Source organism: Oncorhynchus tshawytscha, linkage group LG06, assembly GCF_018296145.1.
Source record: "Oncorhynchus tshawytscha isolate Ot180627B linkage group LG06, Otsh_v2.0, whole genome shotgun sequence".
In the NCBI taxonomy this organism is placed as follows: Eukaryota; Metazoa; Chordata; class Actinopteri; order Salmoniformes; family Salmonidae; genus Oncorhynchus; species Oncorhynchus tshawytscha.
Genome location: NC_056434.1, coordinates 21,179,554 through 21,198,389, shown reverse-complemented (window position 1 = coordinate 21,198,389; position 18,836 = coordinate 21,179,554). Strand labels below are relative to the sequence as shown.

The window sequence follows — 18,836 nt, the reverse complement described above, 5'->3', positions numbered from 1 at the left end:
AAAATGTTTAAATCATTATAATACTACTAATAATAATAGTTATAGCAGTGTTCCTTATCAGTCCAGTATGTATGCAAGTGTTTGTATTTACAACCAGCAATACCAAGCAAGGCCAGTAGGTGGTAATGGTACTGTACACTGTATGGGTGCAGGTTTCATAAATACAATGAACATGGTGCGATCTCAACTCAAAGAATCTCCATTGAGAACCATCACAAAGTTGGTCTCCGCGCTGAACTGACCTTTTTATGGAACTTTTTTTGATTAATTCATATAGTCATTAAATATGTGCCACTGGTTTGAGTCTATTACAACATCTTTACAAGAACAAAACGCTCAGAATAAGTACAGTTCTAAAAGCAAAATAACTACTTCAATGGAAAAACCCAAACAAATCAACCAAAATATCCTTCAGAAATACTTAGTTATTGTTCAGTCAGTGTCACAACTCTTCAAACAACAGCTATGGACAAGTATGTCACAGAAAGTATGCAATTTTAAATAAAATAAATAATTAGTAAGTGTACTGTCATGTACTAAAAACGACAAAATAAAAGAACAAATAACATACTATACACCAGGGGTTCTCAAACAGGGTAGGTGGACCCCTATGGATCCCTGGTGTAATGGCAAGGGGTCCATGAAATAAAAAAATGTAATGAACGTATTCAGCAGCACAAGGATTCCACTAACTTTACATATAATATAGAGGGGGTGGAGGTCCCTGAGGACCACTCAAAACCTTGCCTGCCTTTCCTCAAAACATGCAGGAGTTCCAGTACTCAAAAAAGGTTGAGAACCACTGCTATACACACCACTGAACAAAAGAACCGAACCTATGTTTGAGGGTTTCAATGAATCCAACAAATTGATGGCAGATATTTTCCCCCAAGACTGTCCAGCCTCTCTTTATGTACATTACAGACAACATTCTGATCAGCACCTCAACTTGGTGAACCAACCCCCACACCTCCACTGGAAGCCTCCTGAGGACCTCTGCTGCCTCTCAACTGCTGCTACAGGGGTATTTGTTGCGAAAAAGAGGCAACTGCACTGAAAGAGAATCTATGTTCAGCTCAGCGTACTGATCTAGAGACTCATCCAACTCCCCCGTGAGAAGCACTCTTTACAACTTTTGCAGAATGTTTACTGAACCTCCACACCATCCAACATTTTTTTAAATTCTGCCCTATAGTGATCCACTGTTTTGCCAGCAAATCGTCTTGAGTTTGCATCAATAGATTCAATCAATGTTATTGCTTTCTTATACAGTGCAAGGTAGCTTTCTTAATTTCTGCAGTTTACCCCACGCGCTGGATAACTGGACACTGATTGGATTTAGCTGGTGTGCTGTTACAGTTACACAGTGGCGGTGGGTTTGGCAGTTTTGATGTGCTGTGAATTTTACAATGGCTTTTCTCCAGTTCCTAAATCCTGCACTAATGAAGGCAGCATCCGCTCTTTGGCCAAAAGATGGCTGGCTTGAGAACCCTTGGCTACAGTGAAAACACAAAACTCCTTTTATTGATGGATTATAATGTAGCCAGGGGAAATCGCCAAACCATCTCTCTTGAAACGTCAACACTGTTGGCAAGAGTTTGGGGTTCTATAAATTGTGGGTGTGGCTGATATAGTTTTGTGCCATCACTGAGGTAACTGGACAATGCTGTGCCACTCTTCCCTATACTGGTGCAGCTGGCAACAAGGTTGACACCTGGTCCTGCCGTGGCTGTGCCACTGTCCCCTATACTGGTGCAGCTGGCAACAAGGTTGACACCTGGTCCTGCCGTGGCTGTGCCACTGTTCCCTATACTGGTGCAGCTGGAAACAAGGTTGACACCTGGTCCTGCCGTGGCTGTGCCACTGTCCCCTATACTGGTGCAGCTGGCAACAAGGTTGACACCTGGTCCTGCCGTGGCTGTGCCACTGTCCCCTATACTGGTGCAGCTGGCAACTAGGTTGACACCTGGTCCTGCCGTGGCTGTGCCACTGTCCCCTATACTGGTGCAGCTGGCAACAAGGTTGACACCTGGTCCTGCCGTGGCTGTGACACTGTCCTCTGAAGTCTCTCTCCGTGGCTCTTTCCCTTTTACCACCCTCACTACCTAACAGTCTGTCTCTAGAAAATAAATAAGGTGTTTGCCGTACTCCTAACTACCGGTACCCAAAACTACACAATTAATCACAACAGCAATACCATTGCCTTCAACAAATCTTAGTTCTGTCACCGGTTTAAGTTGAGAGTGGGGTTATCCATGGCATTTTCCTATTATGTCCCTATTTTACAAGTAAAAAAAATTGAGATCCTTTCATAATGTTGCCAAACAAAGACTCAACAAACTTACCTGAGACTCCCTGTCTCTGCCAGTCTGTCCCTGCCCATCTGTCCCCAGCTCTGCTGTCCGTGTGCCCTCTGTTGCCTGATCTGCCTAATGACATCATTGTGAAACATTTCCATTAGCATCTCACTTCTTTCTAATGAACATTTTATCAACTAGTCTTAGGCTACTAGGGTTCTTGCTTTGCGTTTACTGAAAAATGTACTGAAATATATATATATATATATTTAAACTTTTTTCTGACATTTTTCTACCTGGCAGGCTGGCTAGCTGCACAAACACACACAGTGTGTGTAGGTTATTTACATTAGGAGATGGGCTTCTATCATCTTCTATCATTCTATATGGGCTTCGATCTAAAAGGTAGCTAGCAAATGTGAAACGGATTGCAGTGACAAGAGATGACAGCTGTATGAGTTCACCATTTACACAACATATGCTGCAACCTTTTGTCATTTGAATATAGTTTGTTTCATATTGGCTGGCTTCCAACAATATCTGAATTTGCAAAGCTAGCATCCACCAATTCCGTTTCTGTGGTGTTTGCTATAATCTTTGCTATCGTCAGTTTACTCCAAGATCGGCACATATGTGCTTCAAAGTCCCATAGCGACATTTTAGCTTTTGCAACGAGACCATTAAAGATATTTAAGACAATGGTAGAAGAGAGTGTAGTTCAGTTGGGAGTTCAGTTTATCGCTAACCTTATCACAGGGACTTTGAAGCACTACAGCTGTATGCTGATCTTGGAATAAACTGACGATAGTGCAGATTCCATCTTTAACGACGCCACATAAATGGAATAGGTACTAGCTAGCTTAATAGTTAATGTTTGCCTGCTAGCTCTGCAAATTCAGCTAGTGTGTGTGTAAACCCTGCCAACATAAAAAAAAAAAAAAACATTGCTATGGGGCGATTGACTGGATTAACCTCACGTCAGTTACGTGCATTGAGTGCCTTTCAGACAGTAGATACGAACCCTCTGTTTCCTGCCAGATAAGGAACTGGCAGTGGATCAAACCATTGTGAGGCAAAGGGCGGGGGGTCGCAATCTTTTGAAACTTAAAAACACACTATTAAGTGTCTATAATTAGCACAAGTGCTTTCATTGCATATTATTAATATTATTGAAATTACATAGTTATGTTTACAGTGATATATTGGGGGGGACAAATCATATTTTTCCCAGGATAGGGAGCTTGCGTCCCCCCTGGGATTTCCGCCTATAGGCCTGCTATGTTGTTGAGTGGATGTGATGTTCATAAAAATATTCAGCATGGTTTGTTGTAATGATAGGAGCTAGTTAACTAGTATTTAAATGTATACCTTTATGATAGCACATCCGCATCATTGGTCATGTGTATTGACATGGTAGTATCGTAGTGTGTATAGACATGGTAGTGTACAAATGCATTTGCACTTTCCATGCATTTCAGTATCGTGAATTTCATCAAAATGCATATGCATGTGATTGTGCATTTGTATTGCAGATCTGAGGATCCCTACAATGATTCATTGAAACTGGATGGACAGTTGTGCAGGCTTGGCAAGTACCCAGGATTTATTCAGAACATGGATGGAAGTAGAACATTCGATTACCCAAGCTTTGTAAAAGACCTCGTTGAAAATCTATCATCATACACCACATTCACAATTCATTATTACACTTGAATAATAGCAATTATGCAAACAGAACGTAATTACATGGTTTGCCCAAAACATGATGATATTAACCAACAACCAAAGCACTCATCACAGCAGTTTCCAGGTGTCACAAGGACATGGCTAAGAAGGATGGAATAAGCCTGTATCATCTGAGAACAGAGACAGAGAACCAAACATTCCCTCTTATCAGAGCCAAACTCTGTAGACCTGTAATATTGGACACCAGGTCCACTCACCTCTCTGGTCACCATACTCAAGCAGTGCTACATTGTCAGCAGGTTAAGGAGAACCTTCTGTTGCATTTCTGCAGTTGCAGCATCCCACATTTCAATACATTAGTCTGCATTCGTATTCATTGTTGAAGTATTGTCCGACCCAGGATATCCAGAAACATACAACACATAAGTATTAAAAACAGTCACGTCGCTGAAAGGGGAAACTATGAGTGACGGGGACTTCCATGAACACATGGACTATTTGGAGAATCACCTGACCATGGACACCTTCGTCCATCGCATCGACTCCAGTCATCTACGAGCCGCGGAGGAAGAGGGCAAAGCTGATTGGGAAGTACCTGATGGGAGACCTGCTGGGGGAGGGCTCCTATGGGAAGGTGAAGGAGATGCTGGACTCTGAGACACTCTGTAGGAGGGCTGTCAAGATCCTTAAGAAGAAGAAACTGAGACGCATCCCAAACGGGAAGCAAAATGTCAAAAAGTATGTGAGACGCTTTGCAATGGTCTTCACAGTTATTTTAGTGTTGATAGATGCATAATAGACTAGTCGTGTTTGTTTGGTGTGTGAATGTGCTTCTAATCAGTGCATGTATTTCAGGTGTTACTGTGCCTTTTAAGAATCACTGAGAGTAATATTAACCACTATTAGTTGAAGTGATTAAATGTAGCTTTTTAAGAGTAATTCTGGTTTTCTCACTAAATCCTGCCTTTAGAAGGTCAGAAGAAACAAAGTTGAGGTTGTTCAAATTACTTTGGCCCTCTGTGTTTTTTGTTGTTATCAGTGCTGATGAAACTGCATAATTATTTTGTAGTGAAATTAATTCAGTTTTCCCAATGCCATATATCTAAACAGTTTAAAAAAAATACATTTTCCTTACAGAGAGATTCAGCTGTTAAGAAGATTGAGGCACAATAATATTATCCAGTTGGTCGATGTTTTGTATAATGAGGAGAAGCAAAAGATATATCCTTTAAAAATGATGAATGTGTTTTTATTCTTTAGCAGGAATCTATCTTAACCATAGAGATGTCTCATTAGTTGTACAAATCGTACTAACGAAGACTTCAAAGCACTGCATAAGATTTGACCAAGCATTATAATGTGTGGATAGTGGGATAAGTTAGTCTATTTTGCGGCTACTTTTCTCACAGTTGGGGAATTATTGTTTTCCCATGGAACAGTAGAGTAAGCTATGCAGATCAACTGTAAAGACAAGTGTGCACTGTCCTTCAAATGAGTTTCAATGCACCAATAGTCACTTTCACCGGAAATGTCATGTTGCTGTAATTTAGCGGTATGACCACACGAGGTCTCTGTTGTCCTGTTGGGGGAATACGGCAACATGACGCTCAGTATTAGATGGACTAACTAACTTCACAAGGCCTTTACCTTCTGCTCCTCCCCCCCCCAACTCACTCACTCTTTGATTCTAATAATCTCTGGCTTGTCCTTAGAAGTCTGCCGCTCTACACCACATAAAACACTCATTACCCTTTGTGTCGGACATTAAAAGGGTCTCCCCAATTGATTTAGTACAGTTTAGACCATGAATGATTCAGCCAATGTTCAGTCAGGTAAAAAAATGAATCCCAATTTACATTTTAGACCACGTAATTGTTGAGGTGAGAACATATTATAGGAAGTTATGACATGGTTTTCATTTTAGTTGCTGAGTCATACTAGCTAGATTGACTTAATGGCATGTCTCCGCTTTGTCTAGCGACACGTGTTTGTGTTTATAATTTAGTGTCAAGGGGTCTGTTCTTTTCATCCGCAGCATGCTCTGTTGGAACATTGTGGCTCACAGGTCACTTTGCATTGCGGCTATAAAAGAGTAGTGATGAAAAACGTGACTGAGTTATTTGTGTGGAACACAAATATGTTAAGGGGGTGAGAGCTCTGGCTTCTGCTTCTAAAACAAACTCTGAGAATAGTTGCAAAAAAGTTTCTAAACACGGAACCATATGTTTTTGTTACCTGTCTTTTTGCACAGAGCCAGAAGTGTGAATACGTAGAATTCTACCTTTAAAAACATAAATCATTTGCCTCTCAAAAAATGTTCTTTCCGCCCGCCCGGCCACCCCCTGTCTGAAAGCCCACGGCTCCTACGTCAGATGGGCCCAGCAGTGGTGAGTGCTCCTTCAGGCCCGTCTGACTGCAGCCCAGCTGCATCATCTATTCACTCAATTTACTCCTAATGTGTGTTACTGATTGAACCGGCAATGAGGGCAGCCCCCCTCTCCCTTCCCTTTTCCTCTCTCCCGCTCCTTCCTGTGCCTTTCTCCCCGGTCATGTGAAGTCCCTCCAGCGGTTAGTTAATGGGGGTTCTAATATGGGTGTGAAGCGCATACTGTGGGCTGACTGCCCCCCCTCCTTGGGAGAGAGGAACACTGACGCAGTCGTGACTAACTGGCTCCTACTGTCATAGACCTGCCTGTTTACCCAACCAACCAGCCCTCCCCAATCCAACAGGATGGAAATATCCCCACCTTTCATGTCTCTCTCCTCCCTGCTCTTCTTCCTCTCTGGCTGGGGCTGCTGGTTAGATAAGTGCCTTCTATAAGTGACCCTGAGAACTGTGAATACAGAATTTAGTATCGTTTTGACATGCAATTTCACAATCCATTTGTACACTTTCATTGTCTCATCTTCGGTCCATTCAGGAAGATCAATTTATTCTCAGGGACAAATTGTATTTTTCCAGAGTTATCTTGGATTGATGATATTTTGTGTGTCTAGCTAGTTTGATGGATTAGTAACTAGTCAGTCAACCACATATTGATCAGTAATGTAGACAGGATTCAAGGTCATTTGTGTTGAATTAATACAAATCCTTTGGTGATGAAGATATAGCACTTTCGTTTTGATACCTTGCTAGGTTACCAGTATGAAACAATTGCCACCTTGTCTCTTTTCCTTGACTCTGCTTACGTATATGGTGATGGAATATTGTGTATGTGGAATGCAGGAGATGTTGGACAGTGTTGATGAGAAAAGGTTTCCAGTTTTTCAAGCTCATGGGTATGTTTATCTTTCATCTCAATTCAATAATTGTAGATATGTGGCTTGAAGATATCTGACCAAACACCGAAGTTAATACAGACACAGTTGAAGACAGAAGTTTACATACACTTAGGTTGGAGTCATTAAAACTCCACATATTTGTTGTTAACAAGTCGGTTAGGACATCTACTTTGTGTATGACACAAGTAATTTTTCCAACAATTGTTTACAGACAGATTATTTCACTTATAATTCACTGTATCACAATTCCAGTGGGTCAGAAGTTTACATACACTATGTTGACTGTGCATTTAAACAGCTTTGAAAATTCCAGAAAATAATGTCATGGCTTTAGAAGCTTCTGATAGGCTAATTGACATAATTTGAGTCAATTGGAGGTGTACCTTTTGGATGTATTTCAAGGCCTACCTTCAAACCCAGTGCTTCTTTGCTGACATCATGGGGAAATCAGCCAAGACCTCAGAAAAAAGACTGGTTCATCCTTGGGAGCAATTTCCAAATGCCTGAAGGTACCACGTTCATCTATACAAGGAATAGCACGCAAGTATAAACACCATGGGACCACGCAGCCATCATACCGCTCAAGAAGGAGACGTGTTCTGTCTCCTAGAGATGAACGTACTTTAGTGCAAAAAGTGCAAATCAATCCCAGAACAACAGCAAAGGACCTTGTGAAGATGCTGGAGGAAACGGGTACAAAGTATTTATATCCACAGTAAAACGAGTCCTATATCGACATAACCTGTAAGGTCACTCAGCAAGGAAGAAGCCGCTTCTCCAAAACCACCATAAAAAAAGCCAGACTACGGTTTGCAACTGCACATGGGGACAAAGATTGTACTTTTTGGAGAAATGTCCTCTTTTCTGATGAAACAAAAATATAACTTTTTGGCCATAATGACCATTGTTATGTACGGAGGAAAAAGGGGAAGGCTTGCAAACCGAAGAACACCGTCCCAACAGTGAAGCACGGGGGTGGCAGCATTATGTTGTGGGGGTGCTTTTCTGCAGGAGGGACTGGTGCACTTCACAAAATAGATGGCATCATGAGGAGGATAAATTATGTCTCAAGACATCAGTTAAAGCTTGGTCGCAAATGGGTCTTCCAAATGGACAATTTTATTATTATTTTTATTTTACCTTTATTTAACTAGGCAAGTCAATTAAGAACAAATTCTTATTTTCAATGACGGCCTAGGAACAGTGGGTTAACTGCCTGTTCAGGGGCCGCAAGCATACTTCCAAAGTTGTGGCAAACTGGCTTAAGGAAAAATAGGTCAAGGTATTGGAGTAGCCATCACAAAGCCCTGACCTCAATCCTATAGAAAATTAGTGGGCAGAACTGAAAAAGTGTGTGCGAGCAAGGAGGCCTACAAACCTGACTCAGTTACACCAGCTCTGTCAGGAGGAATAGGCCAATATTCACCCAATTTATTAAGGCTACCCAAAACGTTTGACCCAAGTTAAACAATTTAAAGGCATTGCCACCAAATACTAATTGAGTGTATGTAAACTTCTGACCCACTGGGAATATGATGAAAGAAATAAAAGCTGCAATGAATCATTCTCTCTGCTATTATTCTGACATTTCACATTCTTAAAATAAAGTGGTGATCCTAACTAACCTAAAACAGGATTTTTACTTGGATTAAATGTCAGGAATTGTGAAAACTGAGGTTAAATGTATTTGGCTAAGATGTATGTGAACTTCTGACTTCAACTGTATACATTTCTCTTTTTACCCAGGAACTTTTGTCAGCTGCTAGATGGCTTGGAATATTTGCACAGCCAGGGAATAGTTCACAAATATATTAAACCAGGGAATCTACTGCTGTCGACGGGTGGTGCACTAAAGATCTCTGACCTGGGTGTAGCGGAGGTAATTCTATTCTCTAATAGTTTTTGATGTCAACTTTATTGCATTTCAATTTGGGCATAGTTCAACATCAGTGGGCTACATTTGCAAACCCCAAAACAAGAGACTTGCCCAAGAAAAGCTCTGGGCAGCCTGTACCCTTTTGAAGGGGATAACATATATAAGCTGTTTGAGAACATTGGAAAGGGACACTACAGTGTTCCAGAGGAGTGTGGCCCTCTGCTCTCTGGCCTGCTAAGAGGTAAGAGTCTAGACTGACTAACACTACTGCTGGCACTCCCGATATTCTATTTCATGGTATTAAACCTTGTTAGAGATGAAAGCATTAGTTGCAGTAGTAAGAGTATTACAAGAAGGGTATGACCACACAATTATAGATTCTCCTCTTTATTGGACCTAATTCGTCCACTCAGGTGTACTTTATAGTAAGTAGCGGTGATTCAATCTTGGAGGTTTTTCTTTAGGAGCTGTAGATGGCACTGTGGTGATTTTACATTAGCACAACAATTATCATTTTGATGTATCATGAATATGCAGTTGATAGAAAATGCATTTCTAAGGTAAAGATGGGTTTAATTGACACCCTTTTTTCCTTGATGGAAATGGTCATTATGCACAATTGTCTGTTTCATTGTTTTCAAGAAGCCCTGATTTGAACACAGCACAAAAATAATGAAATAATGAAAGGAATAAATGCATCTCATCAAATGGTTACAAAGCCGTCAATAATTTATTTTGTATTTTTCTTCCAGGAATGCTTGAGTATGACCCTGAGAAGAGGTTCTCAATACAACACATTAGACTACACAAGTAAGTCATCGTACTCCCTTTGTCTTTGAAGCAGAATATGTGCTGAAGAGAGTGCTAGAAGTACAAATTGAAAAGGAGATTAACTGGGGAAAACAGCAGTTCGGTGATGAGCGGTGTCCAATCTATTTATTTTCAACACACGAGGATGAATGTAATATGCATCTCTTATGTCATAGATTTGTTGTCATTTGCATCTGAGCTCCGCTGAATGCCAATTTGTCTCATTTTGATAATGGTGGGTAACAGGGGACTGGAGGAGAAAAAAGAAAATGCACCTCCTCACTCTATCATTTGCAGCTCTTATGGGAGGCCCATTGTGTTGGAACAGGCTTTTATGATCATTTAGCGCATATTTGTTTGTTTTCTGTCTCTCTTATCTGCATGTGTGTGTGCGCTTGACCAAGCCCTCAGCTCAGTGTGGAGGCGGACTCCTGTCCAGTGGTAAATAGGAGCTACAGAAGGTCAACAACCTTCCCCTCTCTGAATCTCAGTCACGACATGCTGCTGCTTACAGATTCACATATTCATCTCTTTTCATGATGTTGACCTTACTTTTCTTTGGCCTTGCCCAAGGAATGCACTTTCTAGTCTGGAACACCAAGTAGACAATAGTTTGGCAAATTTCATTAGGCTTTACTGTGATGTTGTGGGGACAAATGGGGAATGACGTGGTGTTAATTTACACACATTTACACATTTTCCTGTGTTAAAAAAATACATCTATATCTATATCCACACACACACACACAGTACCAGTCAAAAGTTTGGATACACCTACTCATACCAGTTTTTTTCTTTATTTTTACTATTTTCTACGTAGAATAATAGTGAAGACATCAAAACTATGAAATAACATATATGGAGTCATGTAGTAACCAAAAAAGTGTTAAACAAATCTAAATATATTTGATATTCTTCAAAGTAGCCACCCTTCACCTTGATGACAGCTTTGCACAATCTTGGCATTCTCCCATCCAGATTCATGAGGTAGTCACCTGGAATGCATTTCAATTAACAGGTGTGCCTTGTTAAGTTAATTTATGGAATTTATTTTCCTTCGTATTGCATTTGAGCTAATTAGTTGTGTTGGTAGGGATGGTATACAGAAGATAGCCCTATTTGGTAAAAGACCAAGTCTATATTATGGCAAGAACAGCTGACAAAGAAAAATGACACTCCATCATTACTTAAAAACATGAAGGTCAATCAATCTGGAAAATTTCAAGAACTCTGAAAGTTTCTTCAAGTGCTGTCGCAAAAACCATCAAGAGCTATGATGAAACTGGCTCTCATGAGGACTGCCACAGGAAAGGAAGACCAAGAGTTACCTCTGCTGCAGAGGATAAGTTCATTAAAGTTAATTGCAACCAAAATAAATGCTTCACAGAGTTCAAGTAACAGACACATCTCAACATCAACTGTTCAGAGGAAATTGTGTGAATCAGGCCTTCATGGTCGGATTGCTGCAAAGACACCACTACTAAAGGACACCAATAAGAAGAAGAGACTTGCTAGGGCCAAGAAACACGAGCAATAGACATTTGACTGGTGTCAATTTGTCCTTTTGTCACACCCTGACCATAGTTTGCTTTGTATGTTTCTATGTTTGTTTGGTCAGGGTGTGATCTGAGTGGGCATTCTATGTTGTGTGTCTAGTTTGTCTGTTTCTGTGTTTGGCCTGATATGGTTCTCAATCAGAGGCAGGTGTTAGTCATTGTCATACCATATTTAGGTAGCCTGGGTTTCACTGTGTGTTTGTGGGTGATTGTTCCTGTCTTTGTGTTTTGCACCAGATAGGGCTGTTTTGAGTTCTCACGTTTATTGTTTTCGTTAGTTTATTCATGTATAGCGTCTTCATTAAAGAAACATGAATAACCACCACGCTGCGTTTTGGTCCTCCTCTCCTTCACCACAAGAGAACCGTTACACCTTTGGTCTGTTGAGTCTAAATTTTAGATTTTTGGTTGCAACCGCCATGTCTTTGTGAGATGCAGAGTAGGTGAACGGAGCTCCGCATGTGTGGTTCCCACCGTGAAGCATGGAGGAGGAGGTGTAATGGCATGGGGTGCTATGCACAATCACCCGACCTCAACCCAATTGAGAGGGTTTAGGATGAGTTGGACCGCAGAGTGAAGGAAAAGCAGCCAGCAAGTGCTCAGCATATGTGGGAACGCATTCCAGGTGACGCTGGTTGAGAGAATGCCAAGAGTGTGCAAAAGTGGCTAATTTGAAGAATCTCAAATATAAAATGAATTTGGATTTTTTTGGGGTTACTACATGATTCCATGTGTTATTTCATAGTTTTGATGTCTTCACTATCATTCTACAATGCTGAAAAAAAGTAAAAATAAAAACCCTTGAATGAGTAGGTGTGTCCAACCTTTTGTGTGTGTGTGTGTGTGTGTGTGTGTGTGTGTGTGTGTGTGTGTGTGTGTGTGTGTGTGTGTGTGTGTGTGAAATAGAGGTCGACCGATTAATCGGAATGGCCCGATAAATTAGTTAATTTTGGACCCCGATTTTTATTTTTTATTTATATATTTTTTACAGGCAAGTCAGTTAAGAACACATTCTTATTTTCAATGACGGCCTAGGAACGGTGGGTTAACTGCCTTGTTCAGAGGCAGAACGACAGATTTTTACCTTGTCAGCTCAGGGATTCAATCTTGCAACCTTACGGTTAACTAGTCCAACACTCTAACCACCTGCCTCATTAGGAGCCCGCCTGTTACGCGAATGCAGTAAGAAGCCAAGGTAAGGTGCTAGCTAGCATTAAACTTAATCAATCATAATCAATAGTTATAACTACACATGGTTGATGATATTACTAGTTTATCTAGCGTGTCCTGCGTTGCCTATAATCGATGCAGTGCGCATTCGCAAAAAAGGACTGTTGTTGCTCCAACATGTACCTAACCATAAACATCAATGCCTTTCTTAAAATCAATACACAGAAGTATATTTTTTTAAACGTGCATATTTAGCTAAAAGAAATCCAGGTTAGCAGGCAATATTAACCAGGTGAAATTGTGTCACTTCTCTTGCGTTCATTGCACGCAGAGTCAGGGTAATGCAACAGTTTGGGCCGCCTGGCTCATTGCAAACTAATTTTCCAGAATTTTACGTAATTATGACATAACATTGAAGGTTGTGCAATGTAACAGGAATATTTAGACTGATGGATGCCACCCGTTAGATAAAATACGGAACGGTTCCGTATTTCACTGAAAGAATAAATGTTTTGTTTTCGAGATGATAGTTTTCGGATTTGACCAAATTAATGACCTAAGGCCCGTATTTCTGTGTGTTATTATGTTACAATTAAGACTATGATTTGATAGATCAGTCTGACTGAGCGATGGTAGGCACCAGCAGGCTCATAAGGATTAATTCAAACAGCACTTTCGTGCGTTTTGTCAGCAGCTCTGCTGTTTATGAATTCAAGCCTATCAACTCCCGAGATTAGGTTGGTGTAACAATGTGATGTGAAATGGCTAGCTAGTTAGCGGTGTGCGCGCTAATAGCGTTTCAAACGTCACTCGCTCTGAGACTTGGAGTAGTTGTTCCACTTGCTCTGCATGGGTAACTGTCACTACGCCTGGAGTGGTGGGTGCAGAGTCAAACACAGAGAGCAGAGGATACTGGGGAAGCCGGACTTTATTTCGCTTTCCAATGCTAACCCCCAAAACAACAGGTGAAATAATCACAAAAATGTCCAACCCAACACAGGGCACAAACGGTCAGGAACACTAGGCGCAGGCGATCCGGGTGGAGGAGGTGGAAGTCCCTCAGTAGTGATATGTCCAAGATGTCCCCCACCGGTACCCAGCACCTCTCCTCCGGACCGTACCCCTCCCAGTCCACAAGGTACTGTAGGCCCCTCACCCGGCATCTAGAGTCCAGAATAGAACGCACAGTGTATGCCAGTGACCCCTCGATGTCCAGAGGGGGAGGAGGGATCTCCGGTACCTCAACTTCCTGCAGGGGACCAGCCACCACCGGCCTGAGGAGAGACGCATGAAACGAGGGGTTAATACGATAGTAGGGAGGAAACTGTAACCTATAACACACCTCGTTTATCCTCCTCAGGACTTTAAATGGCCCCACACACTGCGGCCCCAGCTTCTGGCAGGGCAGGCGGAGGGGCAGGTTTCGGGTCGAGAGCCAGACCCGGTCCCTGGGTGCGAACACGGGAGCCTCACTGCAGTGCCGGTCAACGCTCCTCTTCTGCCAGCCACCAGCTTGTTTCAGTGATTCCTGGACGGCTCTCCAGGTCTCCTTCGAGTGCTGCACCCATTCCTCCACCGCAGGAGCTTCGGTCTGGCTCTGATGCCATGGGGCCAGGACCGGCTGGTAGCCCAACACGCACTGGAACGGTGACATGTTAGTGGAGGAGTGTCGGAGGGAATTCTGAACCACCTCCGCCCATGGGACGTACCTCGCCCATTCACCAGGCCGGTCCTGGCAATACGACCGCAGAAACCTACCCACATCCTGGTTCACTCTCTCCACCTGCCCATTACTCTCGGGGTGAAAACCCTAGGTCAGGCTGATCGAGACCCCCAGACGTTCCATGAACGCCCTCCAAACTCTGGACGTGAACTGGGGACCTCGATCAGAAATGATGTCCTCAGGCACCCCGTAGTGCTGGAAGATGTGGGTAAACAGGGCCTCCGCAATCTGTAGGGCCGTAGGGAGACGGGGCAACGGGATGAGATGGCAGGACTTAGAAAAGCTATCCACAACGACCAGGATCGTGGTGTTTCCCTGAGACGGAGGAAGGTCGGTGAGAAAATCCACCGACAAATGCGACCACGGCCGTTGTGGAACGGGGAGGGGCTGTAACTTCCCTCTAGGCAGGTGTCGAGGAGCCTTGCTCTGAGCGCACACCGAGCAGGAGGTTACATAAAACCTCACGTCCTTGGCCAAAGTGGGCCACCAGTACCTCACCCTAAGACTCCGCACTGTCCTCTCAATACCAGGATGACCCGAAGAGGGAAGGTGTATGGGCCCATCGAATCAAATGATCACAGACACCAAGCGGCACGTACTGAACACCCGCTGGATAATGAGTCAGCCAATTACTCACGGCTGTAACGCGGGCACACTCCATCACCACCCCAGAGGTGGAAATGCGATAACCCAGGAAGGAAATGGCTTGTTTGGAGAACACACATTTCTCAGCCTTGATGTACAGGTCATGCTCCAGCAGTCTCCTACGTACCCTATGCACCAGAGACACATGTGCAGCGCGTGTGGCAGAATAGATCAGTATCTCATCGATATACACCACCACACCCTGCCCGTGCAGGTCTCTGAGAATCTCATCTTTGAAAGATTGGAAAAAGGCTGGAGCATTCTTCAACCCATACGGCATGACGAGGTACTCATAATGACCAGATGTGGTACTAAACGCTGTCTTCCACTCATCTCTCTCCCGGATACGCACCAAATTATACGCACTCCTAAGGTCCAGTTTTGTGTGAAATGATTCCACCGCCGTGGCGATGAGAGGTAGCGGGTAACTAAACCCCACTGTGATGGAATTTAGACCTCTATAATCAATGAGCGGACGCAGACCCCTCCCTCCTTTTTCTTCACAAAATAGAAGCTTGAGGAGATGGGTGACGTGGAGGGCCGAATGCACCCCTGTCTGCGCACAGTGGAAACCTGGTCTGGCGCTGTGCGCATTCCCTCTGAATATGCCGATTTGGCCCAATTACCACCTCATCGACGAGGGGATTGCACGATAAACCTCCTGGTAAACGCTGCACTTCCCAGGAGTCATGTGTACCCGTTTTCCCATGAGGAGACAGTGGCTATGAAGACATAGTCACTGAATCTCTGGGACAAGGGTACATTCGGCCCTCCACGTCACCCGTCTCCTCAAGCTTCTTTTTTGTGAAGAAAAAGGAGGGAGGGGTCTGCGTCCGCTAGTCGGATCGACATGTCAATGAGTTCGTCGAGGGAGAGGGTGGCGTCCTGACAAGCTAGCTCCCTGCGGCGTCCTCCCGGAGGCTACAACAATAGTGGTCCATTAGGGCTCTCTCGTTCCACCCCGCCCCAGCGGCCAAGGTCCGGAACTCCAGCGCAAAGTCCTGCGCGCTCCTCGTCTCCTGTCGCAGGTGAAACAGCCGTTCACCAGCCGCTCGGCTTTCAGGTGGGTGGTCGAACACGGCCCGGAACCGCCGGGTGAACTCGGGGTAGTGATCCCTCGCCGAGTCTGGGCCATTCCACACTGCGTTGGCCCACTCCAGGGCTTGACCCGTCAGACAGGAGACGAGGACGCTCACGCTCTCCTCCCCCGAGGGAGTCAGACGAACGGTAGCCAGGTACAGCTCAAGCTGTAGTAAGAACCCCTGGCACCCAGCTGCCGTGCCATCGTACTCCCTGGGGGAGCGCCAGACGCAGAGCACCGGATCCGGACGCCATAAGGAGGGGTAGGTGGAGCTGGCGGCGGAGGAGCTGGGGGTGAGGTAGGGAGGACACTCCTCTCCCATCGATCCATCCTCTCCATCATTTGGTCCATTGCCGACCCGATACGGTGGAGGATGGCCGTATGATGGAGGACTCGCTCCTCAATGGATGGGAGAGGAGGTGCAGCTGCTCCTGCTGACTCCATAGTATGGTGCTGGCATCTGTCACAATGCCTGGAGTGGTGGGTGCGGAGTCAAACGCAGAGAGCAGAGGATACTGGGGAAACCAGACTTTATTTCGGTTTCCAATGCTAACGCCCAAAACAACAGGCGATATAATCACAAAAATGTCCAACACAACAGAGGGCACAAACGGACAGGAACACTACACGCACAACCTGACTAACAGAAAACAAGCCCGCACAAAAACAGGCAGGCCTAACAGGCTTAAATAGTCCTGAATCAAAAACAAAATAAGAGACAGGTGCAACCAATAAGATAAAACAAACAGAAAAGGAAAAGGGGATCGTGGCAGCTACTAGACCGGCGATGCCGAGCGCCGCCCGAACAGGCAGGGGAGCCACCTTCGGTGGGAGTCGTGACAGTAACGCTGCTTCGAGGGTGGCTGTTGTCGATGTGTTCCTGGTTCGAGCCCAGTTAGGATCGAGGAGAAGGACGGAAACTATACTGTTACACTGGCAGTACTGAAGTGCCTATAATAACATCCAATAGTCAAATGTATATGAAATACAAATGGTATAGAGAGAAATAGAATTTTTGCCTATTTATCGCTGCCTCTCTCTCTCCTAACTTTCCAGTCTTTTTTTACAGCCCTTAAAGACTCTTGACTACACGAGCTGTTGCTTTGGCGAATGTCGGCTGCAGTTACCATGGCAACAAATGATTGAAGCATATCTGTGTGCTGGTGTGATGTTAGACCACTGAGAGAGAATAGAGAGGGAGGGTGGGTGTCTCAACTGCTTTAAAATCATATTTCATTTTGGCTCACTGTATTGGGTGAGAAAAAAATCATGAAAACCAGCAGATTCTTGTAGAGTGTAGACAAGCACACACACACTTGTAATGAACTACACTAACGTTCAAAAGTTTGGGGTCACTTAGAGATGTCCTTGTTTTTTTAAATAATTTTTTGTCCATTAAAATAACATCAAATTTATCAGAAATGCAGTGTAGACATTAATGCTGTAAATTACTATTGTTGGTGAAGCATTTTCATTTTCTTTTTAATGGAATATCTATATAGGATTACAGAGGCACATTATCAGCAACCATCACTCCTGTGGCACGTTGTGTTAGATTATCCAAGTTTATAATTTTAAAAGGCTAATTGATCATTAGAAAACCATTTCGCAATTATGTTAGCACAGCCGAAAACTGTTGTGTGTCACGTTGGCATGAAGGATCGGGAGACAGAAGCAGGAATGCGTTTTTTTTTATTACACCCAAAATGACGGTCTATTCTTGTTCTGAGAAATGAAGGCTATTCCATGTGACAAATTACCAAGAAAGTGAAGATCTGGTACAGTGCTGTATACTACTCCCTTCACAGAACAGCGCAAACTGGCCCTAACCAGCATAGAAAGAGTGGGAGGCCCCGGTGCACAACTGAGCAAGAGGACAAGTACATTAGAGTGTCTAGATTGAGAAACAGATGCCTCACAAGTCCTCAGCTTCAATAAATAGTACCTACAAAACACCCGTCTCAATGTCAACAATAAAGAGGCGACTCCGGGATGATGGCCTTCTAGGCAGAGTTCCTCTATCCAGTGTCTGTGTTATTTTGCCCATCTTAATCTTTTATTTTTATTGGCCAGTCTGAGATATGGCTTTTTCTTTGCAACTCTGCCAAGAAGGCCAGCATCCGGAGTCGCCTCTTCACTGTTTTCTAATTATCAATTAGCCTTTTAAAATGATAAACTTGGATTAGCTAACACAACATGCCATTGGAACACAGAAGTGATGGTTGCTGATAATGGGCCTCTGTACGCCTATTTTTTTATTTTCTTTCACCTTTATTTAACCAGGTAGGCCAGTTGAGAACAAGTTCTCATTTACAACTGCGACCAGGCCAAGATAAAGCAAAGCGGTGCGACACAAACACAGAGTTACACATGGGATAAACAAACGTACAGTCAATAACATAATAGAAAAATCTATATACAGTGTGTGCAAATGTAGTAAGATTAGGGAGGTAAGGCAATAAATAGGCCATAGTGGCACAATATTTACAATTTAGCAATTAAACACTGGAGTGATAGATGTGCAGAAGAGGAATGTTCAAGTAGAGATACTGGGGTGCAAAGGAGCAAAAAAATAACAATATGGGGATGAGGAAGTTGGGTGGGCTATTTACAGATGGGCTGTGTACAGGTGCAATGATCGATAAGCTGCTAAGACATCTGATGCTTAAAGTTAATGAGGGAGATATAAGACTCCAGCTTCAGTGATGTT

General features: G+C 43.5%; 1 protein-coding gene across 2 annotated transcripts in view; it reads left to right on the top strand.

Annotated features, from left to right (window-relative positions):
* LOC112244762 (serine/threonine-protein kinase STK11) overlaps positions 1-18,836 on the top strand; it is a 44,449-nt gene that overhangs the window by 1,067 nt on the left and 24,546 nt on the right. The window contains exons 2-4 of one of the 2 annotated variants that reach the window (XM_042323069.1): positions 925-1,112; positions 9,012-9,144; positions 9,894-9,951. In XM_042323069.1, coding sequence (XP_042179003.1) covers positions 9,896-9,951 — 56 coding nt within the window. In that variant the 5' untranslated portion in view covers positions 925-1,112; positions 9,012-9,144; positions 9,894-9,895. The remainder of the gene's footprint in view (positions 1-924; positions 1,113-9,011; positions 9,145-9,893; positions 9,952-18,836) is intronic. The other variant, XM_042323070.1, reaches the window with a different exon arrangement.